General features: G+C 37.4%; 1 protein-coding gene across 4 annotated transcripts in view; it reads right to left on the bottom strand.

Annotated features, from left to right (window-relative positions):
- Positions 1-7,066: 7,066 nt before the first annotated feature.
- cdk15 (cyclin-dependent kinase 15) overlaps positions 7,067-19,729 on the bottom strand; it is a 36,532-nt gene continuing 23,869 nt past the window's right edge. For 3 of the 4 annotated variants that reach the window (XM_055214298.2, XM_055214297.2, XM_055214296.2), the window contains 10 exons: positions 19,504-19,583; positions 17,230-17,324; positions 17,076-17,138; positions 16,868-16,991; positions 16,673-16,793; positions 16,484-16,577; positions 15,742-15,805; positions 8,992-9,040; positions 8,690-8,832; positions 7,067-8,472 (listed from right to left, as the gene is read on the bottom strand). In XM_055214298.2, coding sequence (XP_055070273.2) covers positions 8,360-8,472; positions 8,690-8,832; positions 8,992-9,040; positions 15,742-15,805; positions 16,484-16,577; positions 16,673-16,793; positions 16,868-16,991; positions 17,076-17,138; positions 17,230-17,324; positions 19,504-19,583 — 946 coding nt within the window. In that variant the 3' untranslated portion in view covers positions 7,067-8,359. The remainder of the gene's footprint in view (positions 8,473-8,689; positions 8,833-8,991; positions 9,041-15,741; positions 15,806-16,483; positions 16,578-16,672; positions 16,794-16,867; positions 16,992-17,075; positions 17,139-17,229; positions 17,325-19,503; positions 19,584-19,729) is intronic. The other variant, XR_012370812.1, reaches the window with a different exon arrangement.

The following is a 19,729-nucleotide window of genomic DNA, read 5'->3' as shown; positions in this document are numbered from 1 at the left end:
CGCATGTGATATCCGGAAGGTAACGTGCACGTGAAGACCAGAGGTGACGCGCTGCGCAAACAAGTAACCCCTCCCACTTCTGAATGTTTTACTGAGATTTCTAATCTCGTCCGAATTGACCATTAATATTACAGACGTCCTGTGGTAAAATTACATTACGCCATCTACCCCTGTAAAACTAATCCCGTCCGAATAGGGCTTAAGGGTTTAAAAATGGGATCAGAAAGAACGTGACCTTTAACAGATTCATCTAGTCCACAAAAATAAACAGACAGAACTTTTAAGCTCGTTTCACACAGAGATTAAAGGCAGAATAGGCAGGAATTATCTAAAAAAACTTTTTTACAAATTTGTTTAAACTGACTTTATATATCAATACATAAGTAAAATGTAAGTACTCTGAAAAAGAGAGTATAAAAATCGAGTGTCTGTAGACCTCTCAGCACTGTTTTAAACACAGCTAACTTTTCCATTCACTCCACCCCCTCCCTTCTGGGTTTCTTTTTAAGCCACGCCCCCAAAACACATGAACGTGCGAATTACCTCAGACAAGCGGAGAGGAAGGAGCGCGGTGCATGTAATAACATCAAGTCACAATCACATGTAATAATACACCTAACTTTATCACTAGGAATATAAACAGATGGCTTTTATAAACGGATGGCTTTTAGTACTCACTATTAAGCCAGTGTTTTGCATGGAAGAGGTTCTGTGATGAAAGCATTGTTGACTCTGACGAGGACTACACTCCGCAGACAATACCGCTATCGCATCATCGACTCGAGGAAAAGCCACGCGATATTTCCTCTCGTTTGATTGCTTCATTTATTCCTTTTTTGCCTTCGCTGACTGGATATGCAGGTACTGTAAGATGTGAATGCAGTTTCTGTGAGTTGTGAGTGCTATTTCTCTGCTGTACTATTGCTCTTCCTATTGCCATGTGCACGTTCAAATCAATCGGGTGTGCGCATGTCTGGGCAGATCCCATAGCAACGGGTGGAGCCATGGTCGCGAGAGAGAGTGATATTTGAGCAAGCTAATCATATGTTTCGTCCCGGATGGAAATAATTAACTGTGTTTAACACAGTCGTGAGAGGTCTACAGACACTCGAGTTTTATACTCTCTTTTTTAGAGTACTTACATTTTAATTATGCATTTGTATATAAAGACAGTTTAGACAAACTTGTAAAAAAGTTTTTTAAGTAATTCCTGCCTACCCTGCCTTTAAGTAAAATACATGAAAAATGCATTCGGGATCGTTTAATTTTTGGTTCGTTCACACTGCCAGTCATTTTCTGGAATCTGTGCGTGCATTCACACACATACTATAAAGATCCCGTGAAGTGTGCTGTGTGAATGGGGTTTTAGAGAAAATATCTGATTCAAGTCAGTCTTTGCACCTTGATCAACCTTACCTAACCGTTCCCCAATGGTTTTTTCATGTTTAAGTGCTATAATTGGGTCCCCAGTAATTCTTTCAACCTAGAAAATGTGAAAAAGATCAACCATGTAACTTAGTTTTGGTAAACCATTCTCTGTTAGCATGTGAAAAAATAGGTCATTGAAATTTTGCTCCCCTTGTGATGTCAGAAGGGGATAATACCGCCCCTTAATCTGCCCTATACAACCACGACACTGCCATTTAGTGCAGAGATCAGCTCATTTGCATTTATAAGGAAACACCCAAAACGGCACACCTACAAATTGATAATTTTATCATGCTGTAATAAATTATCTATATGTTATTTTGAGCTAAAACTTCACATATGTACTCTGGAGACACCAAAGTTTTATTTTCCATCTTAAAAAGTCTTGTGTCTCCTTCAAGTCATTGTTAAATGGAGAGCGCGTTAAGAAGCTCAGTTGAGATCTCAGCATGTTAGATTAAACGCTGATGATGACTAGTTATTCAGGCTAAAAGTATCTTTGAGTGGGCGGAGTCGAGCGATGACAGATAAACGTTTTAAATGGAATGTCCTTGTGCGTTCTCAACTCATCAGGATGTCGGATGAGATGCCTAAATGCTGGAGACAGAAGGCAGATTCAGTTTTGTCTTTTGTTCTCAGTTCTCCAGGGATGAGTTTTTCTGCAGGAATGGACTTGAACTGACTGGCTGAAATTGCACACTTGTGTATTTACATACACACTTATTGTAAGGTTGAGCAGATGTTTTTCATCATAACCCCTAGTGTTGAATATATAAAAAAGCTGTTTAAAAGCTACAATTTAGAGCTTTATGTCTTTTAAACTAAAGTATATTTATATGGTATTTTCATTGTAACCACGGTAACGTGGGCAATGATACATTTTTGTTACAAAAAAAAGAAACCTTTCTAGGATAATGATTTACTTTCTTATTTCGGCAGAATCTAACACCCAGGTAAAAATGAAGTATAATTGAATGTACTAAAATATATTTAAAGGTGCATTGTGTAACTTTTAGAAGCATCTCTTGACAGAAGTGCAATATAATAAACATAACTATTATCAGTGGTGTATAAAAAAGACCTTACATAATGAACTCTATTGTTTTTATTACCTTAGAATGAAACGTTTTTATTTACATACTCCGCGGTATGTAAATAAATTCTTACATGAAAATCGGCATAAATTCTTACATGAAAATCGGCATCATGTTTCTACAGTAGACCCAAACGGACAAACTGCTCTACAGAGCATGTTTCATCCCTACGTTGTCTCAGACGATGACATGTCCTGTAGCAGCTACCGTAGCTTCTTATTGCGTTTTGAAATTGAGGTTGTTTGCAATTCGAAATCTCACCACTTAATACAAATTAATAGTACTACTTCAGTGCACTTGAAAAAAGTATATAAAATACTATATATTATTATATATTAGTATAATATTAGTATACTAAATACCAGTAAAAACTTTACTGTTTGAAATAAATGTTCCATTTAAGTACACAGATGTTGACTAAAGGCTATTTTTTGTACACACTCTCAAAAACAAAGGTACAAAAGTTGTCACTGGGACAGTACCCTTTCAAAAATGTACACCCTTGTACCCAAAGAGTGCATATTAGTACTTCAAAGGTAAATATTGGCAGTTCAAAGATACATATTTGTACCTAAATGGTACATATAAGGACCCCTTTTAAAGGGTAGTACCCCAGTGACATTTTGTACCTTTATTTTTGACAGTGTATTAAATACAAAATAAGTATGTGATAATAGTATATTTACTGAGTGTATTTAAAGGGGACATATAATGAAAATCAGATTTTTTCATGTTAAAGTGCTATAATTGGGTCCCCATTCTCTGCAAGCATGTGAAAAAATAGGTCATTAAAATTTGGGTCCCCTTGTGATGTCAGAAGGGGATCTTATTGTAATAATACCACCCTTAATCTGCACTATCCGACCACGGCACTGCCAAATTTTTGCTCACACTTACAAAGTGGCAATTTTAACATGTTATAATAAATTATCTATATGATATTTTGAGCTAAAACTTCACATATGTACTCTAGGGACACCAAAGATTTATTTGACATCTTAAAAATGTCTTGTGAAATGTCCCTTTTATAGAAAAGTGTATTTAGTGCACTTTTCACCTGGGGATGTCTGAATGTGATATTTGTTGGATTGGTTCAAAATGTCAAAAAGATCAATAAAAAACAAAAATCGCCCGCCAGAAACATAGATAGTTAATAATCATACTTAAAGCTAAGTTAATCCAAACTTCATAGCAAATTTTGACCATGTAAATAAATTGGCCTGTCACAAAACATATCTGCTCTCAGCAAGTGTCATGCCAATAGATAACGGATTACAAACATCCTTACTTCATTTTTGTTAACAGATTTGTTGATGAGTTACAAGAACAATTTGTTTTAAAAAACCACTAAAGCTTTTTACTGGAATGGTTTGAGGATGATCTGATCCAAATGTGCAATCTGTCAATTGTAGGTGTAGTTCAAAAATGTATGGTAGAAAATCTAGTAACTGATCAAATGCTGTATAACACAGTTAAAACGTGCATGTATATGTAAGGAATAAGGCACACCCGAAATTAGCACCTTGGGTGTGCATTATTTTCAAATTATTCAATGGAGCGGAGTCAATTATTCCTCTTATTCCACGGTTACCACAAACATTGCTCTCGTGCCTACTTTTGACAAGTTAGGTGTGTGGTTATCGAAAAATAATGCACACCCGCGGAACATTACTCAACCAATCAGAATAAAGCATTCAACAGACCCTGTGGTATAAGTAAGGCATAATTGACGACGGGCCATTGAATTAAAAGAAAATAATGCACACCCAAGGTGGTAATGTGCATGAAGCGGAGTGCCGTTACACCGCGGGTATGCATTATTTTAAAATAATTCAAAGGACCGGAGTCAATTATTTCGCTTATACCATGGTTACCACAACCATTGCTCTGGTGCCTTTTTAAAAGACATTTTAAAAGTTAGGTGTGCGGTTATCGAAAAATAATGCATACCCGTGGAACACTTTTTAACCAATCAGAATACAGCATTCAACAGTCCTGTGGTATAAATACATATATAGCATGTGTGAACCATTTCATATAAAGGAAAGCAGTGAGTTGGCCTGTGTATACTTTATAAGTGTTTTTATTAGTGTGCTGGTTTATATGATGTTTTTGGCCTCCATGCGTGTTTATACAAGCCCCCGCAATTTTATATTTGTCAGCGCTTTACCAACATTAGTAAAAGGTTTCAGCTTTTCCTAATGGCGGCAGCGTGACCTTGCGCTTTGACATTAACTAATATCAAAAACCCAAATAAAACTCTTGCTAGCACTGCAATAATGTCTAAAGACAGTTAACAAGACCACATCAGAGCGAGTTAAGCTCAGGAAAATACATACAGAGAGAGACCATCTGAACTCTCAGCTTTTCATTTCACGGCCTTGAGTCATTCCATTAAAACTCTTCCCACCCACTGACTCGCTGGACGGAAACCAACATACACTTTACAGATCTGCTGAAGTCAGCTCAAGAGATGAAGGTGTATGCCATTAAATTGTAGAGGGATCCAACGTTTTTGGACAGGTAGGATTTATCTAAATATGTATTTCATTGCATAAAAAAGTGAGTTAGGCACGCAGGTATTTGCTGTAACAACACAACTGGGTGTGTGATATTGTGTGATAATGAAATGTAAGTAATGAAGTGTTTAAGTCCCAAAGAGCCTTGCACCGCACTGATTTGGGATCTGCCATTGCTTTGAAAAGATGCACCCAACTCTTTAGGGGATCGCACACCGGCCGCGCAGCTCAGCGCCGCGCAGCACCGCGTCGCGTCTAGGACAACTCGGACGTATTGTAAACCGGAAGTGCACATTAAATAGCGCGAGCTTTGTCAGATAGCGTCTACTTCAAAATGCAAAATATACGTTAGAAGCCAATGTTAATCCTTAATGATTTGGGACATGATACGGTGTGCGTATACTCATAGAAAGCAATGTGTTCGATTTTTTTAGAACGGTGCGGCGCTGCGCGGCCGGTGTGCCATCCCCTTTTGGGTGCTAACTCTCATTATGTTACAAACCTGTATAAATTTCTTTGTTCTGATGAACACAAAAGAAGATATTTTGAGAAATGTTTGTAACCAGACCGTTCATTTACTTCCATTATAGTATTCTTTTTTCCTACTATAGAAGTGAATGAGGTCCACGAACGGTTACAAACATTTTTCAAAATATCTTCTTTTGTGTTCATCAGAACAAAGAAATTTATACAGGTTTGTAACAACATGAGAGTGAGTAAATGATGAAACAATTTTCATTTTTGGGTGAACAACCCTTTAAATTTATTTATTTGACCGTTTCTCAATGAGATGGCCGCAGCGTCCGGAGGTCGCATTTGTAGGCTGCATACGACCGACGCCATATGTTAAAGTATTCTTTCAGAGTATTACCAATTATAAAGTTGACTATTATTCTTAGTTAATCTTAAAATGTTGTTATATGCGCATGACTTGCGAATGTAATGCTAAATTAACTTAAAAAAAACAGGCTTGATGACGTATGCAGCCTGCATATGCGACCTCCGGAGACTTCAGCCTTCCAAATGAGAAGCGGCCTTTCAGCATTCTTGCAGAGCTCGTTTCCAATCAAAGTTAAGAACTAACTGAAATAGCAAAATAAGTTGCATAATTTTACAAAAAACATATAGCGCAAACCTTTCAGGAAAACACAACAGAGAAATAAGTTAAACTCCTTTGTGAACTTGAGGAGAACTGACTTCATAAATCCCTTGCAAATCTGTCCAAGTTAGTTAAACTTCTGAGGAAAGGACATTTTTGTACTAGTTCGATTCATATACTGTTATTTATACACAATGTTATATTTGTATTTTTGGAGCGTCCAAACCTCTTAACGTGTGTGCGCGCGTTGTCATAGCTGGTGAAAATGCGCGCCCTCTCATGGCTGACCGAGGAACTGCACGAGCGCTGCTGCTTCTCAACAGAGCCAGATGAAACAAAAATCTCTGTGCATATGTACAGCCCTGCAGGTCTGAATGAAACTCAATCTCCTGAGAGCGTGTTGACACATTTTCGTCTAGCATGTTCACTTATTTCATAACAGGACAGAAGGTTTGAATCTTTGCACAAAGCAACACTCCAAAAGGACATTTACTGAAATAACCCAAAAAGTGTTCATCTGAAAGATGATGGACGTATGCATGTCTGACTGCTTGAGGTTGAGAAATTATGAGGTAATTTTGATATTTGGCTGGAGTATCGCTTTAATGTCAATACTACGTCACACTTTTTCCACTGCTTGTTGTAAATACCTTACTTTTATTTAGAGAGTGATGGTTGGGTGGCGTTGTAAACAATAGCCCGTTTCCCTTTATTCCTTTCATATTAGAAAACACAATGGACCTCTTTGTTATTCTTGTCTTAGTGGTTAAATACAGTGTAGGCTATATGGACTGATAAAACTACAGGACCATTTTTTTTTTAAGTATGGTAAATCTGAATATTTATGTTCTCAGTGAATCAAAACAGACAATCAATGACTGACTGACGTGTTTATACAATATTTATTTAAAGGTCAACACACTGTGAGATTTTGAACAATTTTATAAAGACACAATTGTCAGTATGACGTTAAAGTGTGTGGATGTGTATGACATCAGCAATATCTTGCAATCGCTATGAGTTCACATTTCTTTTGCTTAAAACAAATCCTCTACTATTGACCTAAAAAAAAAACATGTTTACACATTATTTACTGACATTGCTGTACATCCTTACACATTATCTGGATATCAGCACATGTCAGAGTATTGCAAAGACTGTAATAACTACACTGTAGATTTTTGGTACAAAGCCGATACGTTACTGCAGGTAAAAAGACAGTTTTGCGTTTTGAACAAGTTTTGACACATAAAACACAAAGGTGACTAGAGGTGATAAAGATATTCACCAGGTGTTTTTATGTATAAACAGATGTTACACATATGGAGCGGTAAAGTGACACATATTTTCATATCATAAGTCATATCTCGCATACCATATCTGCATTTACAACAATTCAATTACATATCAAATTTAATATATGCCTCTTATTTATGCTTTCAAATTATTTACAAGTAAATTGTGCTGTAAACTGTCACATCTTTGCTAAAGACAGATTAAAAGGGCTTGAACATCATTCACTGTAAAAAAAAGTTTAAACAATTAAATTCAACATACTTTTTAAAGTTTTGACTTGTGATAAGTTGACATAACTTAGAAAAACAAGTTGAAATTGTTTACGTTAAAAAAAACTAAATATATGTTGATATGATATCATTTTTTTTTTACAAAAAATAAATAAAATTTGACAGTCTTACCCTAGAAAAGATAAATTGAGTGAGTGCAAGATTATCTGTGTTAAAATAAATTAAAATGTGTATATCTGCTAAAAGTGTACAAAAGTACATGGCCTTTAAAGGGATAGTTCACTGAAAATTCTGTCAATCAATCAAATTTGTTTTTTTTTCTGTTGAACACAAAGAAAGATATTCTGAACAATTTTAATCTGGGGCACCATTCACTTCCATAGTATTATTCTTTCCTACAATGAATCAATGGTTCCCCAGATCTGCTTGATTACAAACAATTTTTAAAATATCTTCATTTGTATTCGGCAGAAAAAAGAAATTTATACAGGAGATTTTTTTCTGTGAACTATCCCTTTAAAGCAAACAGACCATCCAGAAAAAAACTAAAATTTTGGTTTTATATCTTGTCAATCACCAACAGATTTTATGGTCCTCCCACCTCCAAAATAAACAAAATACAGACTGTCATGCTTCAATACAGTGTCACAAATACATCAACTATTTTATATACAATATTGGTGGGGCAGTGTTTCACCAGCACTTGGCCAAAGGAGCGAGGGGCGATTTATTTCGTCTGCTTGGGCTGAAGATATCCCTCGCTTCCGTCTCTAATCTCACGCCGGGCACTTTAAAGATGGACACAGCTGACGGAAAAGAGAAATTACAGTAAATACAAATGCAGATGAGAATAAAAGAGGTTGCGTAATCTCTTATCGTCTCGAGTCTGTTGAAAACAGTTGGCAGTATTGACGGGAAGCAAGAGGGATTTAGCTTTGATCTTCTCTGTAACGGGATCGGATTAACCTTTGAAGGTGGAATTGCGTGCATTCTTCTCATAAAGTGAAATTCTCAAGCACTTACTGTCTCTCAGATGCATTAACGGAGGTGGAAGAGTGTTGAAATAAGGGTGCAGCAATGCATCATGGGCCGAAATCCTGTCCTTTGGATTCATCGTCAGCATCTGCTGGGCCAGATCCTCCGTCTTATAAGGTAACTGAGCCAATCTGAGCCACACACACACACATATATGGGACAGACGTCCATTAGAAGGAGGTTGTGGAAGGAAGATGAGGGCTGCTATACAAAAAGCCTTCTGTTCCCACTCGGAGCCAACACACATACACTTGCATATACATAAGCATGCACACATGAACTGCTCTTACCGTTTCCAGACATCTCGAAATTGGTGGGGCTTGCAGGGTAGTAACCATTCTAGAGGAACACAAAGAGAGCTCTGAGCAGGTATCTTCACCTAAAACTAATTTCAGACATTTAAGCATCAAAAGACGTGTTCACCTAATCTTTTGAATATCCATCACACCTTTCCCTGAGATGCCAAAACCTATATTTTTAAGAGCGTCCGTTGATTTGTGTCTGTGGTCACAGGCCACCCATTCGTTCTTGGCTGAAAGCTAAGTCCAGCACACCTGGATGTACCCGAGAGACCGCACCGGTCTCACGTAACCTCTCGCCAAAACACAGTGCAAACACATCTAGGGAAGGTTAGGGTCTCGTGGAGAAACACAGCTGTAAAGATCTGCCAGCTGTTTACCTACCACACACATGAGATGCGTGTTTCCCAAAGCCTCCTCACATATTGCTCATTTATGCACCTGCATAACGCACCGTGTTTCCAGGACGGCGTTGGAAAGGTTTCCTGCATGAGCGTGTGTGTGTGAAGGTGTGTGTTTGTGTCTGACTCGGAGGTGTGATGTCAGCTCTTGGTCAACAAAACCGCTGGCAGGACATGAACACACACACACACACACACACACACACAGTAATTTATGTTGGAAACACAGCTTCAACACGACTATGTGAATTTGCTCTGGCAGTTTTCTGTTTGCATGACTGCATGTTAAGAAAATAACAAGCTCCTGGCAACAAGTTTACACCTACACACACTAGTGTTGGGTACGTTACAACAAAAAAGTCATTAATTACTCATGACTAATTCAATTTGTCAGCATTGTATTTAAACTACTGTCTTTGGGGTCAATCTGACCCCATATGTCTTTTCCTAGACCCATGGTTTATCTATATACGCACAATAAATCTAAAAAAGTATATTTGCAGTTGGTTGATTGTATTTTATTTATACATGTTTGTAACAACATGAGAAAAAGTAAATAATGACATAATTTTCATTTTTGGGTGAACTATCCCTTTAATGTGGGCAGAATAAAGGTGCAATGTGTAAGGATCTCATGACAGAAATGAAATATAAAAACATAACTATATTATCAGTGGTGTATAAAGACCTTACATAATGAACTGTATCGTTACTATTACCTGAATGAGGCGTTTATATCTACATACACCGTGCCCCCTTACACGAAAGTCGCCATTTTGCACGGCCATGTTTCTACGGTAGTCCTAAATGGACAAACTGTCACATAGAGCGCATTTTGTCACTATGTTGTCTCAGACGGTGTTTGTCCTGTGGTGGCTAGCGTAGCTTCACTACGTGTTTTTAAAGAGAGCTGTGAACTGAGCCGTTGGTTGTAATTCACAGGCTCACCATTAGATGCCGCCACATTGCACCTTTAAATAAAACAGATTCATTTAGACTCCATTTTACCAACTACGTCTTTATATTTTTATATCACATACACACCCACATACCATATACTTACAAGTTAATTAAATGTTATATAGTGCTTTTCACAATTGTTTAATTGTTCCAAAGCAGTTTTACATGAACAAAAACAAGAGAAAACCGAAAAATAATAGGACAGCGGCAAAGATTAAACCATACTAGTGAGCGGAGTAATCATGTAATATGTAACATAACTTAATTCTAAGTTAAGCTAAAGTCAGCTGACTCCCTATGGAGCGAGATATGCGTCTTTATTACATGCGATAAATTAAATGATCTGAGAGAAATAAAACTATTTGAAAGAAAAAGTTATCACACTGATGGCAAGGAAGCATTTCATGAGAAAAAAAAGAATATTTGAGAGAAAAAGTTTTCATACCAATAGCAAAAAATAATAATATTTGAGACTAAAAAAAAGTTTTGAGAGAAAGTATTTTCTCATGATAGAACATAAAAAGTATAAATTTGAAATTTTTAAAATTATTTTTGAGAAAAAAAATCTCTCAAGTATATGTTTTTTGCTATTAGTGTGAAAACATTTTCTCTAAAAAAAAAAGTTTTTCTATCAAAACGCGTTTGTTTGGTATCGATGCAATTTCTTGCTCTCGTGTCAGGATTTTGCTTTCTCTGTGAAAATTGTGTCATGGGCGGGGCCACGCCCCCACTGGCCAGTCGGGAAAGCACCGTCTTGTCTTGGGAATCGAACTGAATCATTACACCGTTGTTCGGTTCACCTAGATAGATGCCGTCTCTGCTTTTAGTTGAGCACGGACACTCTAATGTTTGAGTAAGATGATGACACACAACTCGATGGATAGCTGGCTGAGCAAGTTCACAGCACTGAAGATTAAACATTAAAAAATGAAATGGTACTCTTATTCATGAATGAATGTGTATTATATTATTAGCTTGCTAATCGCCAATTAGGCATCATGCCAGGCAAACTCGCAAATGCCAAATGGATGTTCCGAGTCACTCCTTATTTAGTGAGTAGTGATCTAGTTTCTACCTTTGCACTTGCTAGCCTCAAAGCACCTGAAGAGTAGCTGCTTGTTCATCATATACAACCTCCTGTATAACTTTTAACCAACGTTAGTGTGCATGGAGGAAGTACAGAAAAATAAGGGACGCCTAGCTGCCGCAGCGCGGGGGGCCACACGCGTCGGGGCTACGCCGGTGACCACAGTCCCGATGTACGTGCCATTGGTGGTATATCATAACTTAAATGTGTTTTTTGTTTTCATAAAAATATTAACATTAATACCATTATAATAAGATAGCTGCTATTGAAATCAGTGTGAACAGATGCACTCAGTCTCTCAATATCAATACACAGCTATGACAATAATAAATAGGGCAACAAAGTAATAATAATAATAATAATAATAATAATTTGTTACACTTATTTAGCGCTTTTCTGCAACACTCAAAGCGCTTTACATATAAAAGGGGGAATCTCCTCAACCACCACCACAAAAAATAAGCTTTGGAGGAACTTTTGAACCATATTTTTATTAACTTATTAAATTAACAGATCCATATGTAGTGGTACAAGGTGATTGACATGTAGTGGCACAAGGTGTTTGACAGCTGTGTTCACCTATCGGATCATCAAATATCAATATCAATAATGTGTTATGTTTGTAACAACACTGGGTGTGTTAATTGTAACACATTGTTTTATGTTAAACTATTCAACACATTATGTGTTATTTCGTATTGATTTTGAGTTCATGTAAATAAAACACTAGATGTGTTGTCCGATGTCTCAATTTAACACATTCGTTTTAAGAGTGTATGTAAAACAAATCGCGTCCCGTATTGATTTGATACGCGTCATTTTGCCTGTAAATACGGGACGATTTCGTGTTTCACGGGACGGGTGGCATTGCCACCTTCCATGCACACTGGCGTTGGTTGAAAGTTATACAGGAGGTTGTATATGATGAACAAGCAGTTACTCTTCAGGTGCTTTGAGGCTATCTGGGAAGTGCAAAGGTAGAAACTAGATCACTACTCACTAAATAAGGAGTGACTCAAAACATCCATTTGGCATTTGCAAGTTTACCTAGCATGATGGCTAATTAGCGATTAGCAAGCTAATAATATAATACACATTCATTCATGAATAAGAGTACCATTTCATTTTTTGGTGTTTGGTCTTCGGTGCTGTGGACTTGCTCAGCCAGCTATCCATCGAGTTGTGTGTCATCATCTTACTCAAACATTAGAGTGTCCGTGCTCAACTAAAAGCAGAGACAGCATCTATCTAGGTGAACCGAACAACGGTGTAATGATTCAGTTCGATTCCCAAGACTGGAGAGACGATGCTTTCCCGACTGGCCAATAGGAACGTGGCCACGCCCATGACACAATTTTCACAGAGAAAGCAAAATCCTGACACGAGAGCAAGAAATTGCATCGAGAGCAAAGAAAAGCGTTTTGATAGAAACACTTTTTTTTTTTAGAGAAAATGTTTTCACACTAATAGCAAAAAACATATACTTGAGAGATTTTTTTTCTCAAAAATAATTTTAAAAATTTCAAATTTATACTTTTTATGTTCTATCATGAGAAAATACTTTCTCTCAAAACTTTTTTTTAGTCTCAAATATTATTATTTTTTGCAATTGGTATGAAAACTTTTTCTCTCAAATATTCTTTTTTTTCTCATGAAATGCTTCTTTGCTATCAGTGTGATAACTTTTTCTTTCAAATAGTTTTATTTCTCTCAGATCATTTAATTTATCGCATGTAATAAAGACGCATATCTCGCTCCATAACTCCCAAGGGGTTAAAAAACTCCTAGGAGAAAAAGTCTTTGGGAGAAAAAAAACCTTTGAAAAAGAGCCAGACATTGCTGATCCTACAAATGATATACTGTATATTGAGTAATATATTCATAAAAAATTTTAAAGGTAAAGGAAGCGGTTGGTTGTCGCTGGGCAGACTTAAGGGGATCGCACACCGGCGACGGAGCTCAGCGCCGCGCCGTTCTAAAAAAAATCGAACACATTGTTTTCTATGAGTATACATCATGAGTCCGCGCCGCCCAGCTGTGACTCAGGACGTTGTTCAAATCCCCATCGCGCCACACAGCGCCACTCACATAGTTTAGCATTAAATAACATCATATTTGTCTCAATCATTAACGATTAACATTGGCTGCTAACGTATATTTTGCATTTTGAAGTAGACGCTATCTGACGAAGCTTGCGCTATTTAATGTGCACTTCCGGTTTACAATACCTCCGAGTTGTCCTAGATGCGACTCGACGGACGCTGAGCTGCGCGGCCGGTGTGCGACCCCCTTTAGGGGCCAATCACACCAAAAGTGTTTATGGCAGTTCCAGGCGCCTTTTTTGAATGATATTCTATGGGCAGGGAGCGTTTGCGCGCTGTTTATGTGCGCCGAGCCCCTTGCGGTTTTTGCCGCCAGCCGCAGCACGCACTTTTGAAAGAGTGCTGAGAGCGGAGAAGCGCCCGACGTCTTTCCATTGTCCAATCGGATGAGAGCAGAGGCGGGCCTTACATTCTGTTGAGGGAAGTTTACAGTTGCTTTGAAGAACCGGACTCCACTCGCTCATTCTCTCCTACGTGTTTATGCACCTCTCACCCTCAAACAAGGTCAGAGCAAGTGCCCTCTTTTTAAAGTTTCAGCTAATATGACAGTTAACAGCAAAAGAGCGCTCACACCTAAATATTTGATTGACAAGACAGCTGACTTGGTGGTTGCTTAGCAATATAAAAAGCCGCGTTGCACTGCTCTTTTTTAAAAAAGGCAGTGTGTCGTGCCTTGCGTTTCCAAGCGTTTAAAGCGCTTTTGGTGTGATTAGCCCCTTAGGCGATCCAGTATCACTCAAAAAAATAATACGCTGGATCCACTTAAAAAATGTAAAACGTAGTGCATCATTTTTGCATCCACTTTTAGTGCTTAAAATTCCATGTAAAACTTACATAAAAAAAAAATCGCAATTGCTTAAATTGCTTAAAATTCCATGTAAAACTTACTTTAAAAAATTGCAGTTGCTTAAATTGCTTAAAATTTCACGTAAAACGTACTTAAAAATTGCAATTGCTTAACTGTTTCGCCGCCATTGACGAGATATCTCGTCAATTAAGAGAAAATGCTTCCCCGCCAATGACGAGATTTTCCGTCTTTCCGCAATACCGCTATTATACAACCCGGAAGTAGCGGCTCACGTGAAAGAGAAAGAACTCAGTGTATGTTTTAAAGATCGCTCTGCATCTGATCTCTATCAAAAGTCCTTCGCAAAAATGGAATTATCTCAGCTTTTTGCTCAAAATTGGTTGTTTTTGAAGAAACCTACCCATGTTTGAGAGGTGATTACAAGAGAACTAATGAAGGTAGGATGAAACGGGTTTTTTTTTGTTTGAAAGCGGAGGGTCTGTTCTTTCATCTGATATATAGCTTGTTTATATATTTAAAGAAGAACATTTTCTGGAAGGCATTAAACTTTTGTGAAAATCATGAAAAATGCTGGCGCTGGCTGGCAACTTAAAAAAAAACTTTTTAAAAAATTGCAATTGCTTAAGTTGCTTAAAATTTCACGTGAAACTTACTTAAAAATTGCAATTGCTTAAATTGCTTAAAATTCCATGTAAAACTTACTTAAAAAAATTGCAATTGCTTAAATTGCTTAAAATTTCACGTGAAACTTACTTAAAAAATTGCAATTGCTTAAATTGCTTAAAATTTTACGTGAAACTAACTTAAAAAATTGCAATTGCTTAAATTGCTTAAAATTTTACGTGAAACTTACTTAAAAAATTGCAATTGCTTAAATTGCTTAAAATTCCATGTAAAACCTACTTAAAAAATTGCAATTGCTTAAATTTCCATGTAAAACGTACTTAAAAAAATTGCAATTGCTTAAATTTTCATGTAAAACGTACTTTAAAAAATTGCAATTGCTTAAATTGCTTAATATTTCACGTAAAACTTACTTAAAAAAATTGCAATTTCTTAAATTGCTTGAATGTCATGTAAAACTTACTTGAAAAAGTGGATGCAAAAACGACGCACCACATTTTCAACCTCTCAAGTAAATCCAGCGTATTATTTTTTGAGTGTAGAAGAAAATACTACACAATTTATTAAGAATTAAAACATTTAGAAATAAAGCGAACCGGTTGGTGGTCGCTGGTCAGCCATCGTCTGGGCATCACGATAAACAGAGAAAGTTTCTCTTACAGAGAAAGTGTTTGTGTGTTATGGCAGGAAATCACCTCTTACAGCAGACAAATCATTAGAGACATATAGAGATGCATGAAAGAAGGATTATGCACACACCTGGTTTGTAGAATGGCAGATCACTGACACCTGGCCAGCACTCCTCGGTCGGGACCCCGAGAACCTCGGGAGGAAAGAAAAGGAGAAGAAGTGAGAAAGGAGATGAGCAGAGATAGAGGAGTCACGGAAGAAACTATAAAGGAATAATAATAACTCCTTGAAGAACAATAGGGTCCTCGCACCTTGGTGCTCGGGCCCTAATTCACCCAAATAGTAAATTCTCATTTACTTATGCATGACTTCCTTTCTTTTCAGATGAATAATAAACAATTAATTTATACTGTCTCATGACAAGACACTCAAGAACCAATGATCATTGATGTGCACCATATTTGAACGTACCCAAAGTCGTGCCACTAGGCAGACTGGATGGCCATATTGAGCATTGCATTAATATTACTAGTATTAATACTAGTAATAGCAGTGCTCAATCTTGTTAAATCGAATATCTTTAACATACCGCACTGATCTGTATGTTACCATGGATACCTGGCGTGCTAGTAATCGCTAGGTAAGCTCAACATATCTCTATCTAGAAGACATTTCTTAACCCACTGGAGTCATTTGGATTACTTTAATGATGGATGTATGCGCTTTACAGAGCTTTGCCTTGTCGAGTCCCATATAAGAAGATAACATGTATGTACTGAAGAAAGTCATATACATCCAAGATGGCATGAGGGTAAATTACAAGAGGACTTTTTATTTGGATGAACTTTTCCTTCAAGATAAACATGCTTACTGCCCAGATCTTCAACAGCTGCTCGAAAACATCTGCTACTCCAGGAAACGCTGGTGACCCCTGCAGCATCTCTATGAAAATGCAGCCAGCCCCCCTAAACGCTCATAGAGTTATACACATTACACAGGCTTCTATTGTGTTCATACACAATTTTTTTTTATAATAATTGGTTTGCACACAAGATCTCACCAGATGTCCAGGGCAGTGGAGTAGTCAGTGGAGCCCATCAGAACATCAGGCGGGCGATACCACAAAGTCACCACCTCTGCAGAGTACGTTTGGCACGGTATTGACTTCGATCGAGCCAGACCTGAGTCCCAAAAGGGCCAGCTTATGTTCAGATGCATGACAAATGTACGTTTGCGAAGTTTACGTGAAACCTACCAAAATCGGCTAGCTTGAGTTCTCCCAGATAGCTGATGAGCAGATTCTGAGGTTTGAGGTCTCGATGCAAAATTCTCCTGTTGTGAATGTAAGACAATCCCCGCAACAACTGAAACATGAAGAGCTAACAAAAAAGCAAGTCAGACAAAAACCGATATACTGTATAAGGGAAAGTTTCGAAAAAATTGTAATTACGGGCATTTCGTACCCTGACGTTGCATGAATGCAGTCCACCAGGGTGCTGAGTCATGTACTGGCCCAAATCTGTTTGCTGAGAGAGATGCAGAAAGAGAGAGGTGACATGCAGACCGTATAAACGGGCACATACACGAAATCAATGAATGATTCAGCATCTCACTCACCACATATTCGAAAACAAAGGTGAGAGATTCTCTCGTGTGGATGATGTCATGGAGCAGGACGATGTTAGCATGCTTCAGACCTTTTAACAAGGAGGCTAAAAAAACAATAAAAAGTGCATTAGTTGAGTAGATTTGCACAAATGTACAAAGGCATTTGTGTAGGCAAAGGCATACAAACATACGTAAGGTGTTGATTCCTGAAATATATTAAAGAGCACATATTTCATTGCTAAAAAACAACGTTATTTTGTGTATTTGGTATAATACAATGTGTTTACGTGGTTTATGGTTAAAAAACACATTATTTTTTACAGACCGTACATTTTTATAGCTCCAGATTTCATGCTCTTTTCATGCACGGATTTGAAAAGATCTGTGTACCTGATTGGCCAGCTAATCTGTACGTTGTGATTGGCCTGAATACCTCTGATGTCAGCCGGAAACATGACACTCCTTACCATGTTTGAAAGATTCACTCATAATACAATCCCAACAGGAGTTAACTTACAAGCTGTGAGTCCGAAGCGGAAGGAATTTACTACATCATAAATCCCAGGAAGTAAACTGTTGCTTATAGTGATGCACCGATGTATCGGCCGCCGATATTTATCGGCCGATTTTTTATGAATTTCAAACCATCGGCATATCGGCAATAGCACGAGAAAGGCCGATACCGATTGTTTATTAATTAACCGCATAAAGGCAATCAGTTGCATGTCTGTTGTTCAATTAATATAATTTAATGTTCTGGTGTGCGCTATACTTAAAGGATTAGTCCATTTTCTTAAAAGAAAAATCCAGATAATTTACTCAACACCATGTCATCCAAAATGTTGATGTCTTTCTTTGTTCAGTCGAGAAGAAATTATGTTCTTTGAGGAAAACATTGCAGGATTTTTCTCATTTTAATGGATTTTAATAGAGCCGAACATTTAATACTTAACTCAACACTTAACAGTTTTTTTCAACGGAGTTTCAAAGGACTATAAACAATCCCAAACGAGGCATAAGGGTCTTATCTAGCAAAACGATTGTCATTTTTGACAAGAAAAATAACAAATATTCACTTTTAAAGCACAACTTCTTGTCATGTAGATCCGGTTGTGATGCGCCAGCGTGACCCCACACAATATGTCATGACGTCAAGAGGTCACAGAGGACGAACGCGAAACTCCGCCCCAGTGTTTACAAGCGTCTTGAAAGAGGACCGTTCCTAGGTTGTTGTATGTCAACTGATACTAATTAATGTCTTTGTGTCAGTTTATTGTTTAAAATGGTCCACAAATGTGCGTTTTATATATGTAACACGTAGGGAGGTCACGTCACTACGCATTTACGGTAGGTCGCGCTGGACCGGACCTAGACGAAAAGTTGTGGTTTAAAAGTACATATTTTTTATTTTTCTTGTCAAAAATGACAATCATTTCACTAGATAAGACCCTAATGCATCATTTGGGATCGTTTATAGACCTTTGAAACTCCGTTGAAAAAAACTGTTAAGTGTTGAGTTAAGTATTAAATGTTGGGCTCTATTAAAGTCCATTAAAATTAGAAAAACCCTGCAATGTTTTCCTCAAAAAACATAATTTCTTCTCGACTGAACAAAGAAAGACATCAAAATTTTGGATGACATGGTGGTGAGTAAATTATCTGGATTTTTCTTTTAAGAAAATGGACTAATCCTTTAAGCACCGACAGAATACCTTTGTTGAGCTGGCTCAAATGTCTTGGATAATAAAAGAAACAAACTGCACTTTTGTGGGGGAAAAGAAGTCCAACTTTTTTTGAAGTAGCAATATTTATATGGTCAGTTGAATGTTACTTAGATCCAATCCATGTTCAGTAAAAATAATTTGATGCAGAAATAAACTAGCTAATTGACCAACTGTATAGTATTGTACACAAGTGTTTAATATCGGTATCGGCCAGAAGTTGTCTGTTTAAATCGGTATCAGTATCGGCCCAAAAAAATCCTATCGGTGCATCCCTAGTTGCCTACAATCCTTGTGTTTGTTGTAGTCCAAGAAAAGAGATTTACTTTGGAGACGATAACTCGCGTCATCGTTTACTTTGGGGTTTGTACCTTTTGCATATCGTTAACATGTACTAATACACACTTACATACCAAAGGAAATGTAAAAACGTGAATCGGACCATAGGTGCAAAAGCAGATGGTAGAGCATTGCATTAGCAGCACAAACGTGTGTGTGTGTGTGTGTGTGTGTGTGTGTGTGTGTGTGTGTGTGTACGTGTGTGTGTGTGTTGTCTCAGTACCTTCTCTAATGGCTGTGAAAGGAATCCCTTCTTCAGTTTTCATGTGAATCACCTTCAGAGCCACCAAGTGACCATTTATCCTGCCAGAGAAACATTGACAACTTCATAAAAATGTATAAACATCTATTTCTATGTATAGTGTCATGAAAAAGGTTTAAAAAAAATGGTCCCAGGTTGTCACTGGGGCCAGTTAGGTACAGATGTGTATACATTTGGTAACAATATG

This window comes from Misgurnus anguillicaudatus, chromosome 8 (assembly GCF_027580225.2).
Source record: "Misgurnus anguillicaudatus chromosome 8, ASM2758022v2, whole genome shotgun sequence".
Lineage (NCBI taxonomy): Eukaryota > Metazoa > Chordata > Actinopteri > Cypriniformes > Cobitidae > Misgurnus > Misgurnus anguillicaudatus.
This window is presented reverse-complemented; position numbering and strand designations above follow the sequence as displayed.